The 21,563-nt window shown below is 45.6% G+C and overlaps 1 protein-coding gene across 1 annotated transcript in view; it reads left to right on the top strand.

The window, feature by feature from the left end:
* PDE149 (integral membrane TerC family protein) overlaps positions 1–21,563 on the top strand; it is a 188,362-nt gene that overhangs the window by 82,034 nt on the left and 84,765 nt on the right. The window contains exon 9 of the mRNA XM_087699904.1: positions 21,047–21,131. Coding sequence (XP_087556030.1) covers positions 21,047–21,131 — 85 coding nt within the window. The remainder of the gene's footprint in view (positions 1–21,046; positions 21,132–21,563) is intronic.

The raw sequence follows: 21,563 nt of genomic DNA, 5'->3' as shown, positions 1-21,563 counted from the left end.
GTCACTCTTGGGAGAGGGCTATGCAGTTTGAGATGGACTCCCTGCATAAGAATATGACTTGGAATTTGGTTTCCTTGCCCCTATTTGTAACAAGACTTTGCCATGAAAATGGGTGTACAAATTGAAAAGTACCCCTGGACATCCCAAGCTGGCTTATAAGACAAGACTTGTCGGTAAGGGTTTTAAATAAGAGCATGGAGTTGACTTTGATGAAGTCTTTTCTCCTGTGGTCAAGATGACCACCCTATGCTTGGTTTTCGCCTTAATCACGTAGCTTGACTTGGACATGTATCAGATGGATGTCAAGACTGCATTCTTACATGGGGATTTACATAGTGAGATTTACATGGAGCAAGCAGGGAACACCTAGTGTATAGTTGAAGAAGACTCTTTATGGCTTGAAGGAGGAACCTAGGGAGTGGTATCATAAGTTTGATGCCTTTATGCAGTCACATGGCTACCACAGGAGTGCTATGGATCCGTCTTTACAGAAGAAAGCCCGTGATGGCTCATTGCCTATTTTGGTACTTTATGTGGATGATATGCTAATAGCAGGGAAAGCTCATGATGAGCTGGATGCTCTTACATATCAGATGAAGAAGAGCTTTGAGATGAAGGATTTAGGACATGCCTCTCACATTCTTGGTATGTGCGTTAAGCGTGACAAGCATCAGGGACTACTCTACCTCTCCCAGAGGGAGTACATTCATAATGTCCTTGAACGCTTTTGCATGCAGGACGTAAAGCTTATTGGTTGTCCATTTGACAACACCTAGAAACAATGCCTAGCATTGCAAAACTTTTTAGCAATATTCTATACAATTGACACATTGTTACCAAATTTTCACATTAATTTAATGCAGATGCGATCGTAATTTCGTCTTTGGAGGACGTGTCTCTGTAGTCCGACAAGTGGAAAATCCTAGTTTGAAGGAGTTTTGTGCTAGAGGGTGGACTGAACTAAATTGAGTAGGTACAAAATGATATCTAGACTAGATACAATCTAGAGGTACTCCCAGTGCGGTGTGGAACTGCTCCTGAGGTGTTCATCCTAGGATGTCCGGCATGGGTCGATCTAGCATGGAGAGACTAAAGTGGCAGGGTAGGGCCCTCCGATGGCGGTGTAGTATCCCTTGTATCTTCGACATGTGTCTTCTGCGGGGACGGGGGCCGGGGGCCGGGGGCGCCGGGCTTTACCTCTCGCTGTGGCTATTTCTAAGGTGGTCCTCGGGGGTCGGGAGGCCGGTTGGGCTGGTGGGGGCTCGGTGGTGGGGAGGGTAGCTGGTATTTGGTAGAAGTCGTTGAGTATGCGTTGGTTGGTGGCTCCTTGTCTTTGCTCTGTGGTTCGTAGGAGGTGGTCTCTGTGGCATCGTATTTCCAGTAGAAAGAGCCCCAGGCATCTCTGGTCTTTGAATTCCATCACCTTGAAGAGTGGTCCGAATCCTTCGCTGAATAGGCAGTGGAAGCGTCCCCGGATTTCGTAGTACACTGGGCATCTACAGATATAGTGTTCCTCTGTCTCTTGCTCGAGATGGCAGAGCTGACAGATTCGGTCTTCTGGGGGGAGGGGGTTGGCCTCGTATCTGCCCGTTTCGACCCGTAGTTGGTGTGAGGACGTGCGGATCTCTCCAATGGCACTTCTGACCCCGTGAGACAGGTGTGTGTCCATGTAGCTTGGGCGGGTGATGAAGCCGTCCGGGGAGATGTGCAGGAAGTGTTCTCGGTAGAAAGCCTTCTTGGTTCCTGGTTCCGACATGGGGTCACCCATGTCCTGGCTGTGTCTGTCTGGATATCCATTCTGGTGATGCGATTCACCTCCTCTCGACTCAGCTCTAGGTGTGGGCAGTCTAGGCTGTATTGTAGTGGGGGGAGGTGGTCCATGTGCAGGCCATGGAGCCGTAGCCAGGTCTCTGTTCGGGCATACCAACACTCAGTGTCCCCTTGTGTTGCTAGCTGTTTGGATGACTTCAGGGCGAGTCTGGGGTACCGGTGCCGGGGCAGGTCCCATATTCGGCGCAAGAAGGTCACGGTCTAGAAGAGGGCTTCAGCCACGAGGGGCGGTGCCCCCAGCTCTGCGCGGATGATCTCGTGTGGTACGGAGGGCTTGCTTCGGATCATCCGTGAGATCATAAGTATTAAGGGTCTCTCCATCTGCTCCCATCCCTCATAGGTGGCCTCCTCCTTAGGCAGTGGCTGATCCTGTGGGACCCTCCGCATGTGGTAGAGATTGGACCCCCATATGGGAGCCCCGTACAGGAGGGCTGGTGTGACCAAGGTGTCAAAAAGCCAGAGCTTTGTCCGGGGTTCCTGGAATTGTATGTGGGCACATTGGTTCTCCATTGACCCAGGGCTGCATAGCCTCAGGTTAGTCTATCTTCTGCGGCTTTTCTCAGGGTAAATCTCGGTCCAGAGAATGTAATTCCCAGATAGACGTATCTTTGGACCACGTCCACGGTCTCTCGTCCATATGTGAAGGGGGGTACCGATCGTCAGAGCCATTGGGTTGACGTGTTGAACACCATGACCTTGGTTTTCCCCAGGTTCACAGTTAGGTCTTTGTCTTGGCAGAAGGTCTGTAGTGCGTCCAATTGGCGCTGTAGCCCTTCGGGTGTGCTGGAGATGAGGACTATGTCGTCCGCATACAGTAAGATAGGTATCAGTGTCCCTCCCAGGCTCGATCCCTCCTCGCCCACTCTATCTATGTACTTTGAGATCTCATCAATGTAGAGGCCAAATAGGGTGGGTGAGAGTGGGCATCCCTGCTTGACTCTGATGGTGCTGGTTATCTCCTTTGACAGCCCTCTTGGTGCCCGAACTTGGCCCGTTACTGATTCATATAGTGCCAGTATCCCCCATTGCATTTCGGCTGGTACCTCCAGTTCCTGTAGTCTCGTGGGACTGTGTCAAAGGCCTTGCGGAAGTCCACGAAGCAGCAGTACACCCGTCTTCCATGTGCTCTGCCCTCCTCTATGATGGCTCTCAGTGTGAGGATATGGTCAAGGGTGCAGAACCCCCTCCTAAACCCTGCTTGTCCTGTTGCCCAATGTTGGTGTTGCTCTGCCCACTTGCTCAGCTCGTGGTCCAGTATGGATCCATAGAGCTTGGTTAGTACATGGCCAACCATGACTGTTCGGTAGTTCGTGGGAACCTCCGGCCTTCAGGATAGGTATTATGGTGTTGGCTGACCAGTTGGCAGGGAAGCCTTCGCATAGGGCTTTGTTGAACATGTGTGCTAGGAGAGGTGCCAGTATGTCTCTAGCATGGGTCAAATGCTCTGCTACCAAGCCTTCGTGGTCTTGGGCACGGCCATTTTGGAGTCTATCAATGGCGTCCCGAACCTGCTCCGTGCTGAAGAATGTGGATGATCCGGGTCTGCTCCCTGGGGGCCGAGGTAGCTGGGGCTGCTTGGGTACTTGGTTTAGTGAGGTTGCATATGCGTGCCAAGTGTCCAGGGAGGTGATGGGCGTCTGGGCTCGGGGTTCCTGAAACGCCTTCCATGCCTCTTTGCTGTCCTGTCCTAAGAATAGCTGGTAGAATTCATGTTTCACTTTGGAGAGGTAGGCTCGTTTCTTCTGTCGCACTAGACGACGGAAGATCAAGCGTGCTTGTTTATGCGTGTGTACACCCCCCCTGCTTCGTCCTGTTGAAGATGGGGTCGGGTTTCCCTGCACTCTGTGTCGTACCAGCTATTCTGTGGGACATTCTTGTTCGGAGGGGTAGAGTGGGGGGAGGGGGATGTGTGGGGGAAGTATTCGGCAGCCGAGGTATGTAGCGTGCCCGCCAACTGTGCTGTGACTTCTTCCAGGGGTGCGTGGGGGTCCATTTCTTGCAGGCTCCAATAGAGATGGTCAGAGTATGCGCTCGCAGTTAGCCTGGTAAAGTGGTACCTGGGGAATCTTGGGGGGTTGCTTGCTAGGGGGGTTAGGTCATACCTGCAGGTTATGTCAAATTGCAGGTAGGCATGGTCGGCAGCCACTGCGAGTGGGCGAGGTGATATTTTAAAGGACTGGATGTCGGGGATAAGTGATAGAGGGCCGAGGATATAGTCCACTGTGCTTGCTCCCAGTTTCTGTGTCGGTGCTCCATGTGCCCCCGTCCGATGCAATTGGCCGCGTGCTTGTGTGGGAAGCATGTGAGGGCATCCGACCCGAGCCATCTGTCGAGGCCTTTGAGGATGGCTAGTCCGTGTGCCCCCCCTAACGCCAGTAGGTGTTCACCATATTTGGTGCATTCAGCTGTGTCCTGTGATGCTCGGTTGAGTCCTATCTCCTTCGGTGCGATCTCTTTGTACATGTGGTCTTCGCTCTCGAAGAAGGGGGTCTGGCTTTGTGCTGTGTGTGCGTTGAAGTCTCCAGCCAACATGACATCCCCCAAGCTGGAGTAGTGCATGATATCTTCGTACAGTGGTAGGTATGGTGACTCGCCCTTCGGTGGTGCGTATGGGGAGTGTGCTGGTGGGAAATAGCACACCGCCATGTATATGTCTCGGGGGCGATCTGTGTGTATCCGGATCCACATGAACCGGGCTTCCTCATCTTTCCGCATGACTTGCACCATGGGCTGTAACTCCTCCCTGTACAACACAGCCACCCCTCTGGACCCTCGGGTCCCTCCTTTTGTTCGGGCTCTAGGGCGGCATGCCGTCTCCCATCTATATCCCCTCACTTCTGGTAAGTAGGTGCTTGGGCTTTGGTGGGTTTCTGTGTAGAGGACGATGTCCTTGCCGGTGAAGGTCTCCTGGAATAATTCAATTATCTTCACAAAGAGAGAGAGAAAGAAAGAAAGAAAGTTATATTAACATCTACGAAAGGCCAAGTTGGCCTATGAGACCAAAACGTTATATACAAAATGTCTAGGAAACTTTCCAGGTCCCAATAAACTACCATCTAATGCCATGATAAACTAATTGAGTAGGTACAAAATGGTATATAGGATGGGCACAATTCATATGTGTTCCAAATATGGTGTGGAACTGCTCATGGAGCTTGGTCATCCTAAAATGCCTCGCATGGGTCTATCTAATATCGAGAGGCTGAATCGGCGGGGCGAGGCCATCTGGTGGCGGTGTAGTATCCCTTGTATCCTCGACATGTGCCTCCTCCGGAGGCGGGGGCTAGTTGGGCGTGGGCGCCGGGCTTTGTTTCTTGCCGTGGCTATGGCTAGGGTGGTCCCTCGCTGCCGAGAGGTCAGTGGGGCTGGTGGGGGCTCAGGGGTGGGGATGGTAGTTGGCTCTTGGTAGAATTATGTGAGCAAACGTTGGGTGGCTCTCTGTCTTTGCTCCGAGGTCCAGAGGAGGTGGTCTTTGTGGCGCCGTATTTCCAGCAGGAAGAGCTCAAGGCATTTCTGGTCCTTGAAATCCATCACTCGCGAGAGTGGCTTGAATCCTTCTCTGAACAGGCAGGGGAAGCGACCCTGGATCTCGTAGTATGCTGGGCACCTGCATATGTAGTGTTCTTCTATCTCTGGCTACTCGAGCTGGCAACTTTGGTAGATCCGATCTTCTAGGGGGAGGGGGTGGGCCCGTATCTACTTGTCTCGACCCGTAGCTGGTGTGAAGATGTACGGATCTGTCCGATGGCGCTTTTGACTTCGTGGGACAAGTGTGCGCCCATGTAGCTTGGGTGGGTAATGAAGCCGTCCGGAGATATGTGCAGAAAGTGCTCCCAGTAGAAAGCCTTCTTTGTCCCTAGGTCTTCTGTAGGAGTCACCCATGTCTTGGCCGTGTGTAGCTGAATGATGTCCATTTTGATGATAGGTTTCCTCTTGGCTGGGCTCCAGGCGAGAGCAATCTAGGTTGTATTGTAGTGGGGGGAGGTGGTCCATGTGTAGGCCATGTGGCCGTAGCCAGGTCTCTGTTCGGGCATATCGGCATTCAGTGTCCCCTTGCAGTGCTAGCTGTTTGGACGACTCCAGCATGAGTCTGGGGTACTGATGTCGGGGCAAGTCCCATAGTCGATGCCAGAAGGCCATTGTTTGGAAGAGGGCCTTAGCTACGATGGGTGATGCCCCCATCTCTGCTGTGATGATCTCGTGTGGCACAGAGGGCTTGCTCTGGATCATCCGTGAGATCATAAGTACGAGGGGTCTCTCCATCTGCTCCCATCCCTCATAGGTGGCCTCGTCTTGAGGCAGTGACTGGTCCTATGTGGCCCTCCTCGTGTGGTAGAGGCTGGATCCCCATATGGGAGCCTCGTACAAGAGTGTTGGTGTGACTAGAGTGTCAAATAGCCAGAGCTTTGTACGGGGCTCCTAGAATTGTATGGGGGTGCATTGGTTCTCCATGGATCCGAGGGCTGCATAGCCTCATGTCAATCTATCTTCTGCTGCTTTTCTCAAAGTGAATCTCATTCTTGAAAATGTAATCCCCACATAGACGTATCTTTGGACCACTTCCACGGTTCCCCTGTTGTATGTGAAGGGGGATACTGATCGTCGAATCCATTGGGTTGAAGTGTTGAACACCATGACCTTGGTCTTCCCCAGGTTCATGGTGAGGTCTTTATCTTGGTAGAAGGCTTATAGTGTCTCCAATTGGTGCTCTAGCTTCAGGCGTGCTGGAGATGAGAACTATGTCATCCGCATATAGTAAGATGGGTATCACATAGAGAGAGAGAGAGAGAGAGAGAGAGAGAGAGAGATATATATATATATATATTTTTCAGTTATAGGTTCATTATACAAAATCTTTTCCAAAGTTATTGTCAATAGATTCTAGAAAGTGTTTCCACAATTGATTCATCCTTGTCAGTATGGGTTCATTAAAGGATGGAACATCATGTGTAATATTTTGAATGTTCGAATGGGGATTGACTATGGCAAAGTCTCTGGCCAATAGGTAATTATGATCCAGTTAGATATTGAAAAGGATTTTGATCAGGTTAGCTGGTCCTTCATTTGGCATCTGATGTCTACCATGGGCTTCGGTCCCTGAACAAGTTCACTTATTGACACTATTAGTTGGGATGTAGTGGCACATGTTGCACTTAATGGGGGAGTCACAGAAGAGATTGCTTTATCTCGTTTTTTTTGTCAAGGATGCTTTCGCAATCCTTTATTCTTTGCATTGGTCACTTACCCCATGCTTTTTTACTGGATTGTTTGGTTGACGATGGGACATTGTTGGTTTACCTCTTCTCGGTGACTCTCAACTTTTGGGTCAATCTTTGGTAGATGATTCCTTTATGTTTCTCAAGGCTGATCGAACTAATGTGGATCGGGCAATGGCAGTATGAAGTTTGTTTGTTTTGGCCTCAGGCCTTCATATTAATGCTAAGAAATCAACATTGATCTCTTGTATGGAGACAGATTTGCAAGAATTGGGCTGGTAGGGAGCTGCTGTTTCCAAAGGAGATGTTATGTGGCACTTGGAATATCCCGTTGGTGTGGAAGTCCCTCCCCGAGCACTGCTTGATTGGATGTCTTTGAGAATTCATAATAGGTCTTTGTATTGGAAATCTCAGGGCTGGCCTCTTCATGTGCGGCTCAAAGTCGCACAATCTATCATGATTGGCATGGTCTCTTATTTCCTACCTTGGCTTCCTTGGACTAGGAAGTTTCTCTTGGAATTGGTGCAGCCTATCCGTTTTATGTTATGGAAAAAGAAAGGCAATCATTTGGGCGAGGTATGGATATCATGGCAACGTATTACTACTTTGAAACGGTTGGGTGGAGCTGCTTTATTGGATGTTAATCTTCACATGATAGCTTTGAGAATGGCATTCTTGTAAGCCCTTTGTGTGCTGACTTATCCTTAGACTGAAGTTTTATAATTCTTTATGGAGGAGACTGGCATCTCCCATGGTCGCATGGTTATGCGTGCATCTTGGCGGCACATGCTGAATTGCACAAGGCCTCTTAAACTATCATAGTCTTTTCTTTTGACTCATTTGATTGCCTCTTTGCAAGAGATACTTTGCCTTACAGTTTGGTGTGCTCTAGATCTCCAAAGGGAGGCAATTGCATTATAGGTAGAAGTGTTGGCCTCATCTAAGCTGCCTCATTGGCCAGACAAAGATTTGCAGCGAGATAAATTTATTGGATGGTTGGATTGGGGCTGCAGTCAGCTTAGGATGTTTGTCATTCCTAGGCAGTTCCATCTTTATTCTTTCTGGTGTATATGCTAGCACTTTTGGATGCCTAGAGGATATATATGGCCAGATTTGGTTGACCTTGCAAGATCTGCTTGAGTGATAGATTCCATTGCTTGCTCCTTAGCCTGCTTCATCGTGGCAAGATTGGATATTTGTGATATTTGATGATTTTCGGAAAAGATCGGCTAATTAGATCTACCACAAAATGGTAAAGAACAAGCGATGGGTCACTTAGTAAGCAAATAAAGTCAGGTGTGCGCGTGATAGCAAAGAGAAGTGGCAGGATAGAGTTCTTCAAATATGGTGGTCCAAGATTTCTTATCAAGGGAAGATTTTTGCATGGAGGCTACTTATCGATGGTCTTCCTATTGGGGATGTCCTACATGCTTACAAGATCTTGTGAGGCCAGTTGTGTCTTCTACACTACTCATGGTGAGACATTGATTCACCTCTTTATCTCTTGTTCTTTGGCAAGTGAGAATTGGAGATTTGTTTCCCATGCCTATCCGTTCTTGGGTCTTGGGAAAGATGCCTTCATTGTCTTCTTTGCATTTTGATTACGCCTACCTTTTCCAGTTCCTCAAATGGACACCTCTTTGGCACATTTGGCGTACCCGTAATGCCTTTATTTTTGATTCTGCCTGAGGTATTCCTGGTCATATAGCCCATGTTTTAGGATTACTCTTACGGAAAATTTCTTCCATGATTGCAGCAAATGTTGTTCTCCCTGATGTGGCTACTCCTTGGCTGGAGCTTTATTTCAATTATTTTGCAACCAACATGATATTTATGTGTTATTTTGTAGTAGCCTGTTGGTTTTGACTTATGCTTGATAGGAGTTTCTTGGCTGGCTAGAAGGCTTGATGTGAGACTTATATCCATCCTTTCTGTTTGGATGGCTTGAAGACCGATTGTAAATATTCCAATATTATTATACACTTATTCATGGAGAGAGAGAGAGAGAGAGAGAGAGAGAGAGAGAGAGAGAGAGGGGGGGGGGGGGGAGGAATACCACTACCTTGAATGCACTTACTAGGCACATCAGTTTCATGTTTTGGAAAAAGGGGCTATCCCAAATGTGGAGACCCATATGGTGGCCCTTTGTTGGTGGCTTTTTCGAGCTATGTACATTGACCATCACCCTTGGGTCTTTATTGCCTGTTCCTTCTTGGAGGATTGGGTTCTTGGACTATCCCCCTTTGACTATATCCTGGATTGCCCTACACTTGACGTAAGCCGATCAGAGCTGAACCATGTGATTAGAGTAGACATAGTGGAGCTAGATACGGAGAAGACTTGGACACAACCCCCCTCTCCCCATGGCACGAGGATGGCAAACTACTAGGCCCACTTCCTTCAGGTATCTGAGGATGGTTTCATGACCGGACCCAGTTACATGGATACATGATTGCCTCATGGATTGCGCATAGTTATTGGTCAAATCTGCACCTCATCCCACCACTTGAGGATTGAGGCAAACAGATGGGAGGGCATACAGACAAAGAAATGCATATGCCAACTATGCAATAGAGAGCTAGAGACAGAAGAACACTACATTTGCCGATGCATAGTATATTATGATATATGAGGGAGATACCATTGTCTGTTTCGAGAGGGCTTTGGACCCTTGAGACGAATCATGTAGTTTGAAGATGAGAGATGCTTGGGTTTCTTCCTCTTGGAGCTACAGAGACGTAGAGCAGCTATTCTATTGAGTAGGAGGCCACCATAGCTTGGCTCACATAGACAGAGAGTAGTCACTAACTTTTTCATTGCTACATGACTGAGTATGGCACATATCACTACTAGTGTCACACAGCCTATAGGACTACATCATCGTTGGACCTCATCTTCTGTATGTGTCCTTTTGGATAGAGTAGTGGCACTCAGCTGGTCTAGGTGCCCACATCCACCCGGTTGAAGGCCTAGACATCCACACCATAGACAAATTAGAGCTATCATTGGGTGCCACGGGAGAGATGCTGAGATGCCTTAGCCATGTAGAGATACATCTCCCTAGAGGATAGACATCTCATTGATGGAAAGCTTCCTTTTTCTACTTTTACTTTCAAATCGCCGACATGTTTTCTTTTTATAGAACACTATTTCACTTTTTAGTCTTATAGGCATGTTTTTCATCTTTTCTCATTCTAGACGAGAAACAAACCATCATTAAAGGTATTGCTTTGGTCTCATAGGTCATGTTGGCCTTTTAGAGACGTTAATATGCTCTCTCTGTCTCTCTCTCTAGTGTGTCTAGCTTAGCATTCACACTTGCCATGTGTTTGTGATGATCTCTATTGACGATTCAGGTGGTTACATGGATATCAAGGCACCAGACCAAGCCCCCCCCATAATGACACAGGCAGGGGTTGCAGACAATAGATTGAGGGCTCAAGGAGAGGATGGAAGCGGACAAAGGGCATATGTCTAGTGGGGGTGGAATGAAGCCTTGGTCGGGTGTGTTTGGAAGGATCACAAGGTAGAGGCATGGCGGATAGGGACATGGTGGGAGGATAGGGTCGTGTCACAAGGTAGAGGCGGGGTAGACTGGAGAGAGAGAGAGAGAGAGAGAGAGAGAGAGAGAGAGAGAGAGAGGTTTTACGAAAAGAGAGAGAGAGAGAGAGGTCTGCAAAAGGCCAATGTGGCCTATGATACAAAAACCAATACATTCAATGTCTCTCATCACAATAAAGCTGAAGTGAAGTTACATGAAATACGTGTATCCTAATATGAGGCTAAGGTCTTTTTAAAATAAAGTAAAAGTAGTCCCTCTCTAAGTCTCAAGATCAGCATGGAATCTCTATCCTAAAATGGTTCAAGGCCGCTTTGCTAATGTGTTGAGGGGTGAGTATCTTGTGTCTTGCAATGATGACTTTGATTTGAATGTGGTATGAGGTTCTCAGTCGTCGTTGGCCAGTTGGATGCGGTGGCCGTGCTTTGCAAAGTGCAATGGCCCAGTCTAATGCGACTCCGTGGCGTGATGTAGACATAGTGTGGATAGATGGGGCTGGATGTGCTCAGCGAGTGGTATCCATGGAATCTGATTTGTGGAAGAAGTTTGTCATTGCCTTCTGCCTCGGTTCCTCTGGATGGGTTTGTCTCCTATCTTGTAACAATATTGTGCAATGCCTTTGGAGCTCTAGGAGGAAAAGCCCTAAGCATCTTTGGTCCTCGTACTCCATGGCGTGTCGAAGAGGACTAAAGCCTTCATGGAAGAGACAGTGATATCTCGCTCATATGTCATAGTAAACTGTGCAGCTAGATATGTATTGTTCCTCCATTTCAAGCTCTTGATCTCGCAGAGTTGACATATCCTATGCTCTGCTGTAATATCCATCTATGTGCTTGTCTTTGACCTCAGCTAGTGGGGGGAGGTGTGCATTTGTCCAATAGCAACACACATACCATGGGAGAGGGGCATGTCCATGTATTGTGGTTGAACAATGAATCCATCCTCAAAGAGATGTAGAAAGTGATTGTGGTAGTAATTCATTCTTGATCCTAGAGAGAGAGGTGGATGGATCCAAGTATGTCTCCCAAATTGGCATATCTCATCATATCTTCATACAATACATCAAATGGTGATCCGTGTTGTGATGCATATCCTAGATTTGCAGGGGGGAAATAGCATATAGCAATGAAAATATCATGTGGCCTTTCTGTGTGAATCTTGACCGACATGTATCATGCATATTTGTCTTTGTATCATTTGTACTACATCTTTAAGGCTTTCACGAAAGAGTATGGCCACTCCTCTAGAATCCCCAGTGCTACTAGGCTTTCTAGCTTTTGGGCTGGTTGCACTCTCCCATCTTTACCCATGAACATTTGGCAATTGACCCCCTTTGCATTGATGTGTTTTTGTATACATGGCTACGTCTATATTTCGAGAACTATCCTCAAAATATCTAGCATATAGGTGTAATGCCCCATTACAGTTTCATATTGACACTCTAATTGTGTCATAGGCGGTGCATCGTCATTGTAACCGATCTTTTGCAATAATCAGGCTACTATTTGTGCATACTACATATTTTCTTTCCTTTCATGCCTCTAAGATCCTAGGCATGCTTGCTCTTCTATGTTCTAGCTAGGTTGGTATCAAATCTTCATCGAGGTATATCTTTTTGTTTCCCCTTTTAGAGCCCTACGTTTAGAGAGAGAGCCTATTAAGGTCTCCTAGTCTTTTCTCCTCTCATTTGATTGCATCTTGGCAAGAGATTTTGCATTTCGCAGTTTGGCACCCTCTTGATCTTCATAAGGAGGAGAATTCGTTGCAAGGAGATGTGCTTGCTACCTCTAGGTGTTAGCAGATTAGTGGGTTCATGGTTGAGTCTGTACATGTGGCACAACAAGCTGGGCACAGAGATATTTTAGACATTTTATTTGCCAGTATTTAGTGTGTTTTGGCATTATTACTGGCCGACTAGTCATATTTTTGGCATTTATTTGGTATATATATTGTCAGGTGCTGTCCACATTCATTCATCACTTGACAATTCTTGGGGAGAGGGAGCAGGTGCCAGTGCCTCCACAGCCAGTGACTCACATTGCTTTTGTATTGTCTCATGTCTTGGTATATGGATTCCATTTCCCGAGTATACATCTGAGTTCTCATCTGTATTGCGTTCTTTCTTTTCCTTTCTCTTTTGTCTTGTGTTTTAGCAGTTTATTACAACTTATGTTTACACTTCCATTGTTGCACCACTTCTAACATGATATCAGATTTCAGGATTTGTGTTTCTGTTGTGTTTTCTTGCTAATTTCAGGACTGTTTTCACCGTTCCTGATCAGGCGACTGCTGCTCCAACTAGGCGATCTGTTTTACCTGTGTTCTTTGCTGACGTCAGCATCCGTACAGCCTGTGCATTTGTTTCAATCTGTGTTTTGGTGTCTCAGTATCTCCCCCTGGCTGGGCGCTTGCATTATCAGGCCGTTTGTGCTGTTTTTGGCAGTTTTTGATTGATTTCTTGACTTTTTATAGCAGCTTTTGTCTTATTTTGATCAGATTTTGGGTTATACTGTATGTGAACTCTTGCTTTTTGCGGTCCGTGCTCATGTTTTGGTTGTGTTCCCTCTCCAAATACCTTCTTTTCTCTACTTCTTTTCTAAATCCTCTATAGATGGCTCCTCCATGCACATCCATTGATGACAAGCTCCATGGACCTGATTATTACACGTGGAGTGTGGTGATGAAGGCTTGGTTTATCCAGGAGCGGTTATGGTACGTGGTTGGTGAAGCTATGACACGTCCTCAATAACCTTCTCTTGTTCCATCTAATTTTGAGGAAGACAACCATGAGGAGGGAGTCTTACATGGGATTTGGATGATAACCGTGCTTATTCAGCATTACTTCAATGTATTTTCAAAGAAGTCCTCCTAGTAGTTACCTCCTGTAGGACAGCTTCATACGTATGGTCGAAGTTGCAGTTGATGTAGGAGGCTCCTTTCACCATGAGGGCTGTTACTCTCTATGGCTAGCTCCAACAACTGAAGTTTGAATCCAAGGATACGATCCAATCATTCCTACTTCGAGTTACCCTACTCTAGGTCCAGCTCGCACTATGTAGTCTGCCCTATCAGAGGCACATCTTGTTGGTATGGAAGTCTACAAGCTTCCTTGAGAGTTTGATGGAGTGGTGAATGCGTTACAGGCGCAGACATCTACAACTCTTGTTGGTTTTCTTCATATGTCCTTGATGCTACTTGAGCATGAGGCTACTTTGCGACTACAGGGGAGGCTTCTGCCACATTATGGAGGTTTAGGTGAGGCTCTTGCCGCTTCAGCGAGGGGTTTGAAGGTAAAGAAGTCAAAGGCCCAGTGTTACTACTATGGCAAGGAAGGCCATGTAAGGAAGGACTGCAAAGAGTTAGCAGCTTCTAGGAAGAAAAAAGAGCATAAGATGAAGCGGGATGCGGACTCCTCCGACGAGTCATCAATTGTCTCAGATTCCGATTTTGATTCTTAGGCCAAGGCGAAGTCCAAGGCGCGGAAGGGATTCTTTGGTGGGTGGCCCCTTTCTGAGCTCCTTTCTAGTAGTGGTGATGAGATTATCCCTCATGACTCTCCAGTGCCAAAGAGGGTGTGTGAGAGGGTGGTGAGATGGGGCAGCCGTGCCTCATCTATATTTCTATGCAGATGCACAAGATCTAGAGAGGAATATCCCTGAGGCATCGACCTAAGTCTACGACCTAAGTCTGGCAGGTACAAATCCTGGAGTTGGGATTGACATCCAAGTTCTAAATACTTGATAGAGAGTGGGTGGCTTTCATTTGGAGCTCACATGAGGGGACACTTTGGCGGTCTTGCCAAAGAAGGGGAATTCATGGTCATGTATGCGTAGTGGCATTGGTGACAGGCCGGTCCCGTATGCTACATTAGAGGCATTGTTGACAGACATTGAGAGCTGCTATGATATTCTCTATCTTCAAGAGCTGGTAAGATCGACATCGACATCAGGTTCTCTCCAAGGTACCTTGGTGGTGGCTTGTGCAATCATTACTTGGGTATCCATGGTTCTACTATGATGGACATTGTTGTATGTACTATGATGTGGCATTATCATTGTATATTGTATTGTATTAGATCACCCATGATCTGAAAGAGGGTGTTAGCTGGTTTTTGCAAAGAAAATCAGCTTGACTTTCAGATCATCCTTTCCATTAATAGAGAACTCTTGAAGCTCAAAGTCAAGATTGATGCGCCGAGTATGATTACGAGTTGCATAGCAGTCGAGAAGGTAACTGCAACTCTGTAACACAAACGGGAAGTACTATAATTGAGAGTGAAACTCATGAAGCAATTTGTGCATCAGCTCAACATTGGCTGTAGCATTGTGGGCTCTCCATTGATGGATGTAATCAGGGTGAGATAGTCAAGGGTGCGGCATAGGCTCTTGACCAATGACAAGGTCCCAATGACCCTGAGACTCAAGCACTTGTTGCATGAAATTAGATCAAGTGGTGAAATTTGGCCCGTTAAAACGTGTGTTATCCGTGAAGGCATTGTTCGCCGTTGCAATAAGAGTGGTAGTGCTCGGAGATGTATAGTGTGAAAAAGTGTAGTGGGGGTAGGATGGGGGAGTGGAGTACACTTGAAAATGGGCCCCAGAGTGCTCACCAGGCATGCGGGTAGTGTGCAAGGTGGATCCGTAGATAGCGATGGGTTGACTAGGCATGGGCATGGTAGCCACATGAGGAACCCAAGGAGGTGGGACGGGAACACGGGAAGCAGAAGAGGAGAATCCCTAAGTAGGTGTAACCCAAGAAGAGTGTGAAGATGCACTATAAGCTAAGGATGGAAACCCCTGTGTATGAGTGGTCATGGGACATGTGAAGCTGGGGATACTGAGGGGGATGCCCATCACAGTCGACCCAGAAGTTATGGGTGTGCTCTTTTGCTGAAAGGTGAGAGGCAGTGTGTTAAAGGGTGGCATTCCCCCGAACAAAGTACCATGGCACAAAGTGGTAGAGAATGGGGTGGAGAAGGAAAAGGTACTACGAGCGGAGATGGAATATCCAACCCCTAGGGTGTGTGATGCAGATGTGTAGTGTAATCCAAGGTTTTGGAAAGATGATGAGAGGTGATCAAGGTGTGAAATAGAAGAGGATGAGATGGGAGGGAAGTGAGAAGTATGTGTGACATAGTCAAATGAAATAATAGTTGTAGATGTACCTGAGTTCCGTCTGCTTCATGAGCCCCCTCTATTGAAGTTCACATATGCAAGGCCATCTAGATCTTGTGCCTCAAAAGAAGAAATGGGCGAGGGTTTTGATTCATGCAACACAAAAGAATTGTACAAACCTGACATTGCACCTAGCTGAGATGATGAAGATGGATCGCCAGACGTTCCAAATGCCGTATGTCCTCCATGATCGGAGAGGTGGCCAGCCTCACCAATCGGTTTGGATATGGTAGCAAAATTGGTAGGAGGGGTGTAAACATCATTGTACTTGTTGCGATAGTACTCAAAGTCCTCTGTCATGTTAGTGAAATCTGGTGAAGGTGGAGTGTCGTCCTACTCACAGTCCATAATGCCGTCTCAGGGCCTCCAATGGTGGATAAGCTTGATAAAATATTATAGGAACCAGAGAAGATGGTGTCTGGGACATTGGGATTCGGTTACGAGTCGTATTGTGTGCCTCGCACAAAAACCTAGCTCTCCACAATATCCGTAGGATACTCTTTACAAGAGCATCGGCTCTGATACCATGTGATGAAAGCTGCTAGGGTTTACATTGAGGACACGAAGAGTGTACGGCCACGACAGAAATACAAAGAGGCAGACACAAACGCATAGGGCAAAACTCAAACTCTAAATGCAGAACTGAAAACTCAAACACAGAAACTCAAACAGAAACAGAAGATAGGAGAGAGAGAGAATACAACTTTGAAGTGAATGAATGCTATAAATGAATGTAAGAGTGTACAGTGTGGTCAAGGAGCAATGTCGGAGTGTTACGTCCACGGGAGACGGATCCCAAGTTTGTGACGAGTAGTTAGTGTGTAGGAGTGCTGAATAGTGAATGGTAGCAGGTTGGTCACCAAAACTCAGCAGTCTGGAGGCTGGAAACTGGTAAACGCAGCAGTGTACCACCGATCAGAGGTTGGAAACTGTGCATAGTCTGCTGTAAACAGCAGGGTGAGATTGTGTCTAATGTGGCTGGGGATGAATGGATGATTAAATTGCAGCAGATGATGATGTCTCTAGCAGCTGACGTCAGCATGGATGGAGGCGCTAGCAGCAAGAGCAGACACGGATGGTGTGGCAACAGTCTCAAGGGCTAGACAGCCACATGGGAGAAGGTTGATGGCTGAAATCTGCACGTGGAGTGAGAAACCTGCACAGATGGAATGAATCTGAATGGGGGCAGCCTTTATATTTATAGATGTGGAAGGGCGTCCCAAAAATTAGGGTTTCTGATGAACTCTCTTGAACTACTCCCCGTTTTAGGGTTTTTACTTTAAAAGAGCATTTTTTAGTGTGTTTTGGGGCTGTTTAAGAGGCTAATCAGCAAGTAATGCATATTTTAGCTCAACATAGGAATGTGGTGCACAACCGATGTTTTGCTTCTATCAAGGGTAGGAAAATGATTGTTATAAAGGGTTGGTTCAATAAGACAACGTGCAAAAGTAAAGCCTTCCATTGGTGTGTCATGGTTGGTGGGATGCCTCTCGTCATCACGGCAATTGCAAAATGTTCTCCTTCTATCAAGGGTAGGAAAATGATTGTTATAAAGGGTTGGTTGAATAAGACAATGCGCAAAAGTAAAGTCTTCCATTGGTGTGTCATGGTTGGTGGGATGCCTCTCGTCATCGCGGCAATTGCAAAATGCTACATCTCCAATGGCTCCTATTTTTTTTGCGTCACCATTACCAAATCTTCTCGCCACAGTTTTCTTTCGCGCCCTTTGGTGGGGAATATCTAGTCCTTTGTTGCTTGCTATTTGGTGGGATGTGATCAGCAGCTCACTATGCACCTTTGATTGGGTCTTTGCTCGTGCAAATACCGTTCTTCGGCATGACCATATATGAAGATCTTGTTTCTATTCCTCAGTTTTTGGGGCTGTTGGCACAATTGGACAACCCGGAATGCTTTTGTTTTTGATTTCACATCTAGGGTACCAACTCACCTCGCCAAGTTGAAAGGTGTCCTACATTGGCTGTTGGATTTAATTCAACATACCGATCTTCTTTCCAAGGAGGACTTGGTCCCTTGGTATATGGCAATCTCTGTTGCTTCTTTGGTGTGACTTTTGTACTCATTTAGTCATTTGACCTTCTGTAAAATGAGAGTATTCACGATGGCCTAGAACCATTCTGCATCTTGTAGTCTTGTAATCTTGTCCTTTTTTCGTAATTAATGCAATTACCTATTACAGAAAAGGAAAAGGGAGAACATGGATTCTAGTCACGATTGTGCTGAATTTGGGAGCATGTTGAAGTGTGCATGATCACTGCATGCAATAGGACATGCACAACAAATTTCTTTTTTGCCTTAATGTGAGAGGTAGAGGTAGAAGAGGAGTGTTTGGCAGCCATGTTGGCAGGGTCTTCACACCCCTTTCGAAGTTATTGGTGCTATGAACATCACCACTAGAGTTACTATTTCAGAGTAACAACAATAGGCTTGAAAATAACATCAAATATGTAGGGTTCAAACTATGGGAGGTGGTTGCTGAGAACAGAATTGATTTAGACTTTGTTGAACAGCACTTGGATTCAAATATGAATAGGGATCATGCTTGCCAAGACGAGGGTTCTTGATACACTTGTTGCTGCCTATTCTACATCAAAGGAAGGACATGTGGCTTTTATGTACATACTATCCCATGTGAATGTTATTATGTAGAACTACATTGATGCCAATTTGGCAAAGGTAGTATCTTTACCTGGAAGGCATGATGTAGAACTAATTTTAGGTCTAGATTTGGTCGTGCAACAGATAACTGCCTTTCATGAAAGGGTCGATATTTTGTTTTTCATAGGAGCTTCCATGATTGGACATATTTGGCCATGGCTTGAGGCAGCCTTGAACGGTGGGAGTGAGGAATAAATGATAGTGGAAGATATCTTCGATGGTCCCAATGGTTTCTTCGAGGTTTTGTTCTATACCCAACAAGACAGAGCTGGGATTTTACATGGGGCACATTTCTCTTGGATGGTTAGTTGGTGCATGTGGCACAATGGAGACCTTTGGAAGAATTTCAAGATGCACTATGATAAGTCTGTCAAATCTGGGTGGAGCGGTGAATTTTCATTCTCATTGACGGTGTTTGCTTCCACTAGTTTTGAGATCTGTGGGGCACATGTTAGTTGAGCCTCAATTGGCTTCTCATAATTGCAATAGGGCTTGCATGTGATGGGATACTAGTAAGCCTTTTCTCAATAGGTTGCACCTTGAAATTGAGCGGATGAAGAACTTGTGGTGTGAGTTGAAAGGGGGTACCTTTTGCAGATTATTGTTTCAGATGTGGACGGTTGGGGCATTTTGTTTTGGAGTGTCCTCAGGAAGTGGTTCAACGACAGCAATGAGATGTTTCCAAGAAGTTTTCCCTCAACAACAAATGCAACAAGTTAAATGTGTTGAGTGAATAAAGAGTATGTAACATGTTGATTTGGATGGTATTTGGGTTTCAAATGAGATAGATCAACAAGCACTTTCAGGTGGCTCATCCAAGTTTTGTGTTGGGAGTTCTAATGTGTGAATAACACTAATTCTACATCACCTTGTTCAGTGATAGATGGCCTGGATTGCCAAGCATGGTATGTACTCAAAGCATTATGTTTGATACAAGACACGTGGTCTTGGTTGCACCCCTCATAGAGTGTGGGTATACTTACCATCTTCAACAACATAGTGGCAGTTATTTGCTGCCCAAAGTAGCAGCACTGATGGAGTTAAAGCAATGGAGGCCAATTTCTGCAATGGGGTCATTGTATGAAATCTTTATTTAGGTTTTTGGGAAATAGGCTGCAAAAATACATCATGTTTTGATCCATCCCAATTGGGAAAGTAAGGGATCCATATATTATTAGCTACATTGCAGGAATTCTTATATTATAATTGCTATGTTGGTGATATTAGGGTTTCTTTTATGGATGTGTTTTACCACTAGTTTTTTTGGAGAATCCTTGCCTTAAGGATTATCGCCTTTGCACATTATGAATTAATGAAGAGGGGTTTCATAGAAAAAAGTGTCTGCATATTTGATGCTCAATTTATTTAAAGCCCAACTTGTCATCTGTTAAATCCAGTGGAACTTTTGGGGCTATTTGTCTTAGTGCTGAGTGTGGTTGCAGACCTCAGCCAGCTTTTGAGATAAGTTTTTAGTGGAGGTAGATGAAAATGTTGGAGAATGGTTGGTTGTAGTGGGTTGGTTTGCTGCTGATGATGGCCAGAGGGGGAGATTGCCAGGTCTCTCAGATTTCTGGCAAGAAGAGAAACTTAGGTAGTGCTTGTTTGGGATACTGATTATTTGGTTTCTGATTGGTTGAAAGTCTTTTTTTGTTTGGGATACTGATTAGGATGTGATTGGCCAAAAGCCTTTCTTGAAAAGGCTCTGCAGTTTTCCTCAAATCTCATAGAATGTGGGGGATTCTGGTTTATGATCTTGAATTACTTGCTCAGCTCTTCCAATTCACTAATTTCAGACTTTGAAAGTCGGGGACTTGCAATTTTTGCATAAATATTGACATTTTCTTGTAACTGGTATCTTTTAAGTTACAGATTTTAAGTTCCTCAATTATATACACATTTGTGGTAGAGAAACTAAAGCCACAGAAACTGATTTTATATTCCATTTACACCGTAAGGCATGGGCATATGCAGAAGCTATGCTCTTTGATCTGGGTGCTCTACATAACAGAGCTTTGCTAGCTTTCATACATGTGATGTGTGTTTGAGAATTTCCAAGTGGATGTTTATACTTGTTATTATTGACTTAGACAACATAGACAGGCTCATCAGCACTTGGGATCAACCAAATTTCTACCAACTGATGGTATTCTCTTCTATCTGGTTAATGTCTGCCCGTTGTCAATAACCTTTATATTTTGTAGAGGTTTTCTATACAACGTTTCACACCTTATATAATGTTTGTGATGTATTGGTAATTTATAAATACAAGTAAAGCAATGAACATGAGAGTAATGACACACATCTGCACTACTTTTCCCCTCTCAAGTGCAAATATGTTCCAATGATAGCTCATCTGAACTGATTTTTCAAGATCTTATCCAGCTCTGTGTTCACTAGTGTTACACATTGGCACATGGAACAATCACTTTTGTGAGAACATCCATGAAATATAAATAGTCTTCATGTCTTCATCACTTTGGTCACACTCTTAGTTCACCCATGCCAAATGCTGTTACAGATTCGGGTTTTTCTCATTTTTGCATCTAGAATCTTGTTGACAGGTTTGAAATACTTGCTTTTGTTCATGGCAGCTTCTTACTGGAGAACAAGAGGAGGAAGATGATCTATCCAACAACTATATAGTAAATACATGCAGAAAGTTTATTCCCGTTTCAGGTGTGCATTTTAGCACTGCTGTTTGTTCAAGTCTATTGCAACTATAGATTCACAATACCCTATTGCTATAAGATTCTTTGCTAACATTATTAACTTTCAATTAGAAAAAGAATTGATAACGAGATGAGTGCTGAAACAAATGGAGGATGGTGCAGTGGTGGCTGAGGAGGAAAAAAAGGGAAAAGGGGGTGGGGGTGGGGCAAACTCTGCAGTTAAGCGCACTTGGGCCAGAACAGTATTGGGATGGGTGACCTCCGGGGAAGTCCTGGTGCTGCACCCTTTTGCATGCTTGTTTCGAGACGGGGGCCTTTATTTTCTTGACTATCAAAGCTTTGCCAATCCAAGTCCATGATCCCAAGCCTAGCTTTGAATCTAGGCTTAATCATAATGTCCCAGGCTACCTTTGCCAGAAGACATGGGTAATCATTTAAT

The sequence above is a fragment of the Lygodium microphyllum genome, chromosome 2 (genome assembly GCF_053477565.2).
Source record: "Lygodium microphyllum isolate KBCC chromosome 2, Lygodium_microphyllum_v1.1.10, whole genome shotgun sequence".
Classification (NCBI taxonomy): domain Eukaryota; kingdom Viridiplantae; phylum Streptophyta; class Polypodiopsida; order Schizaeales; family Lygodiaceae; genus Lygodium; species Lygodium microphyllum.
The sequence above is the reverse complement of the archived record's forward strand: the minus strand, read 5'-3'. Positions and strand labels throughout refer to the sequence as shown.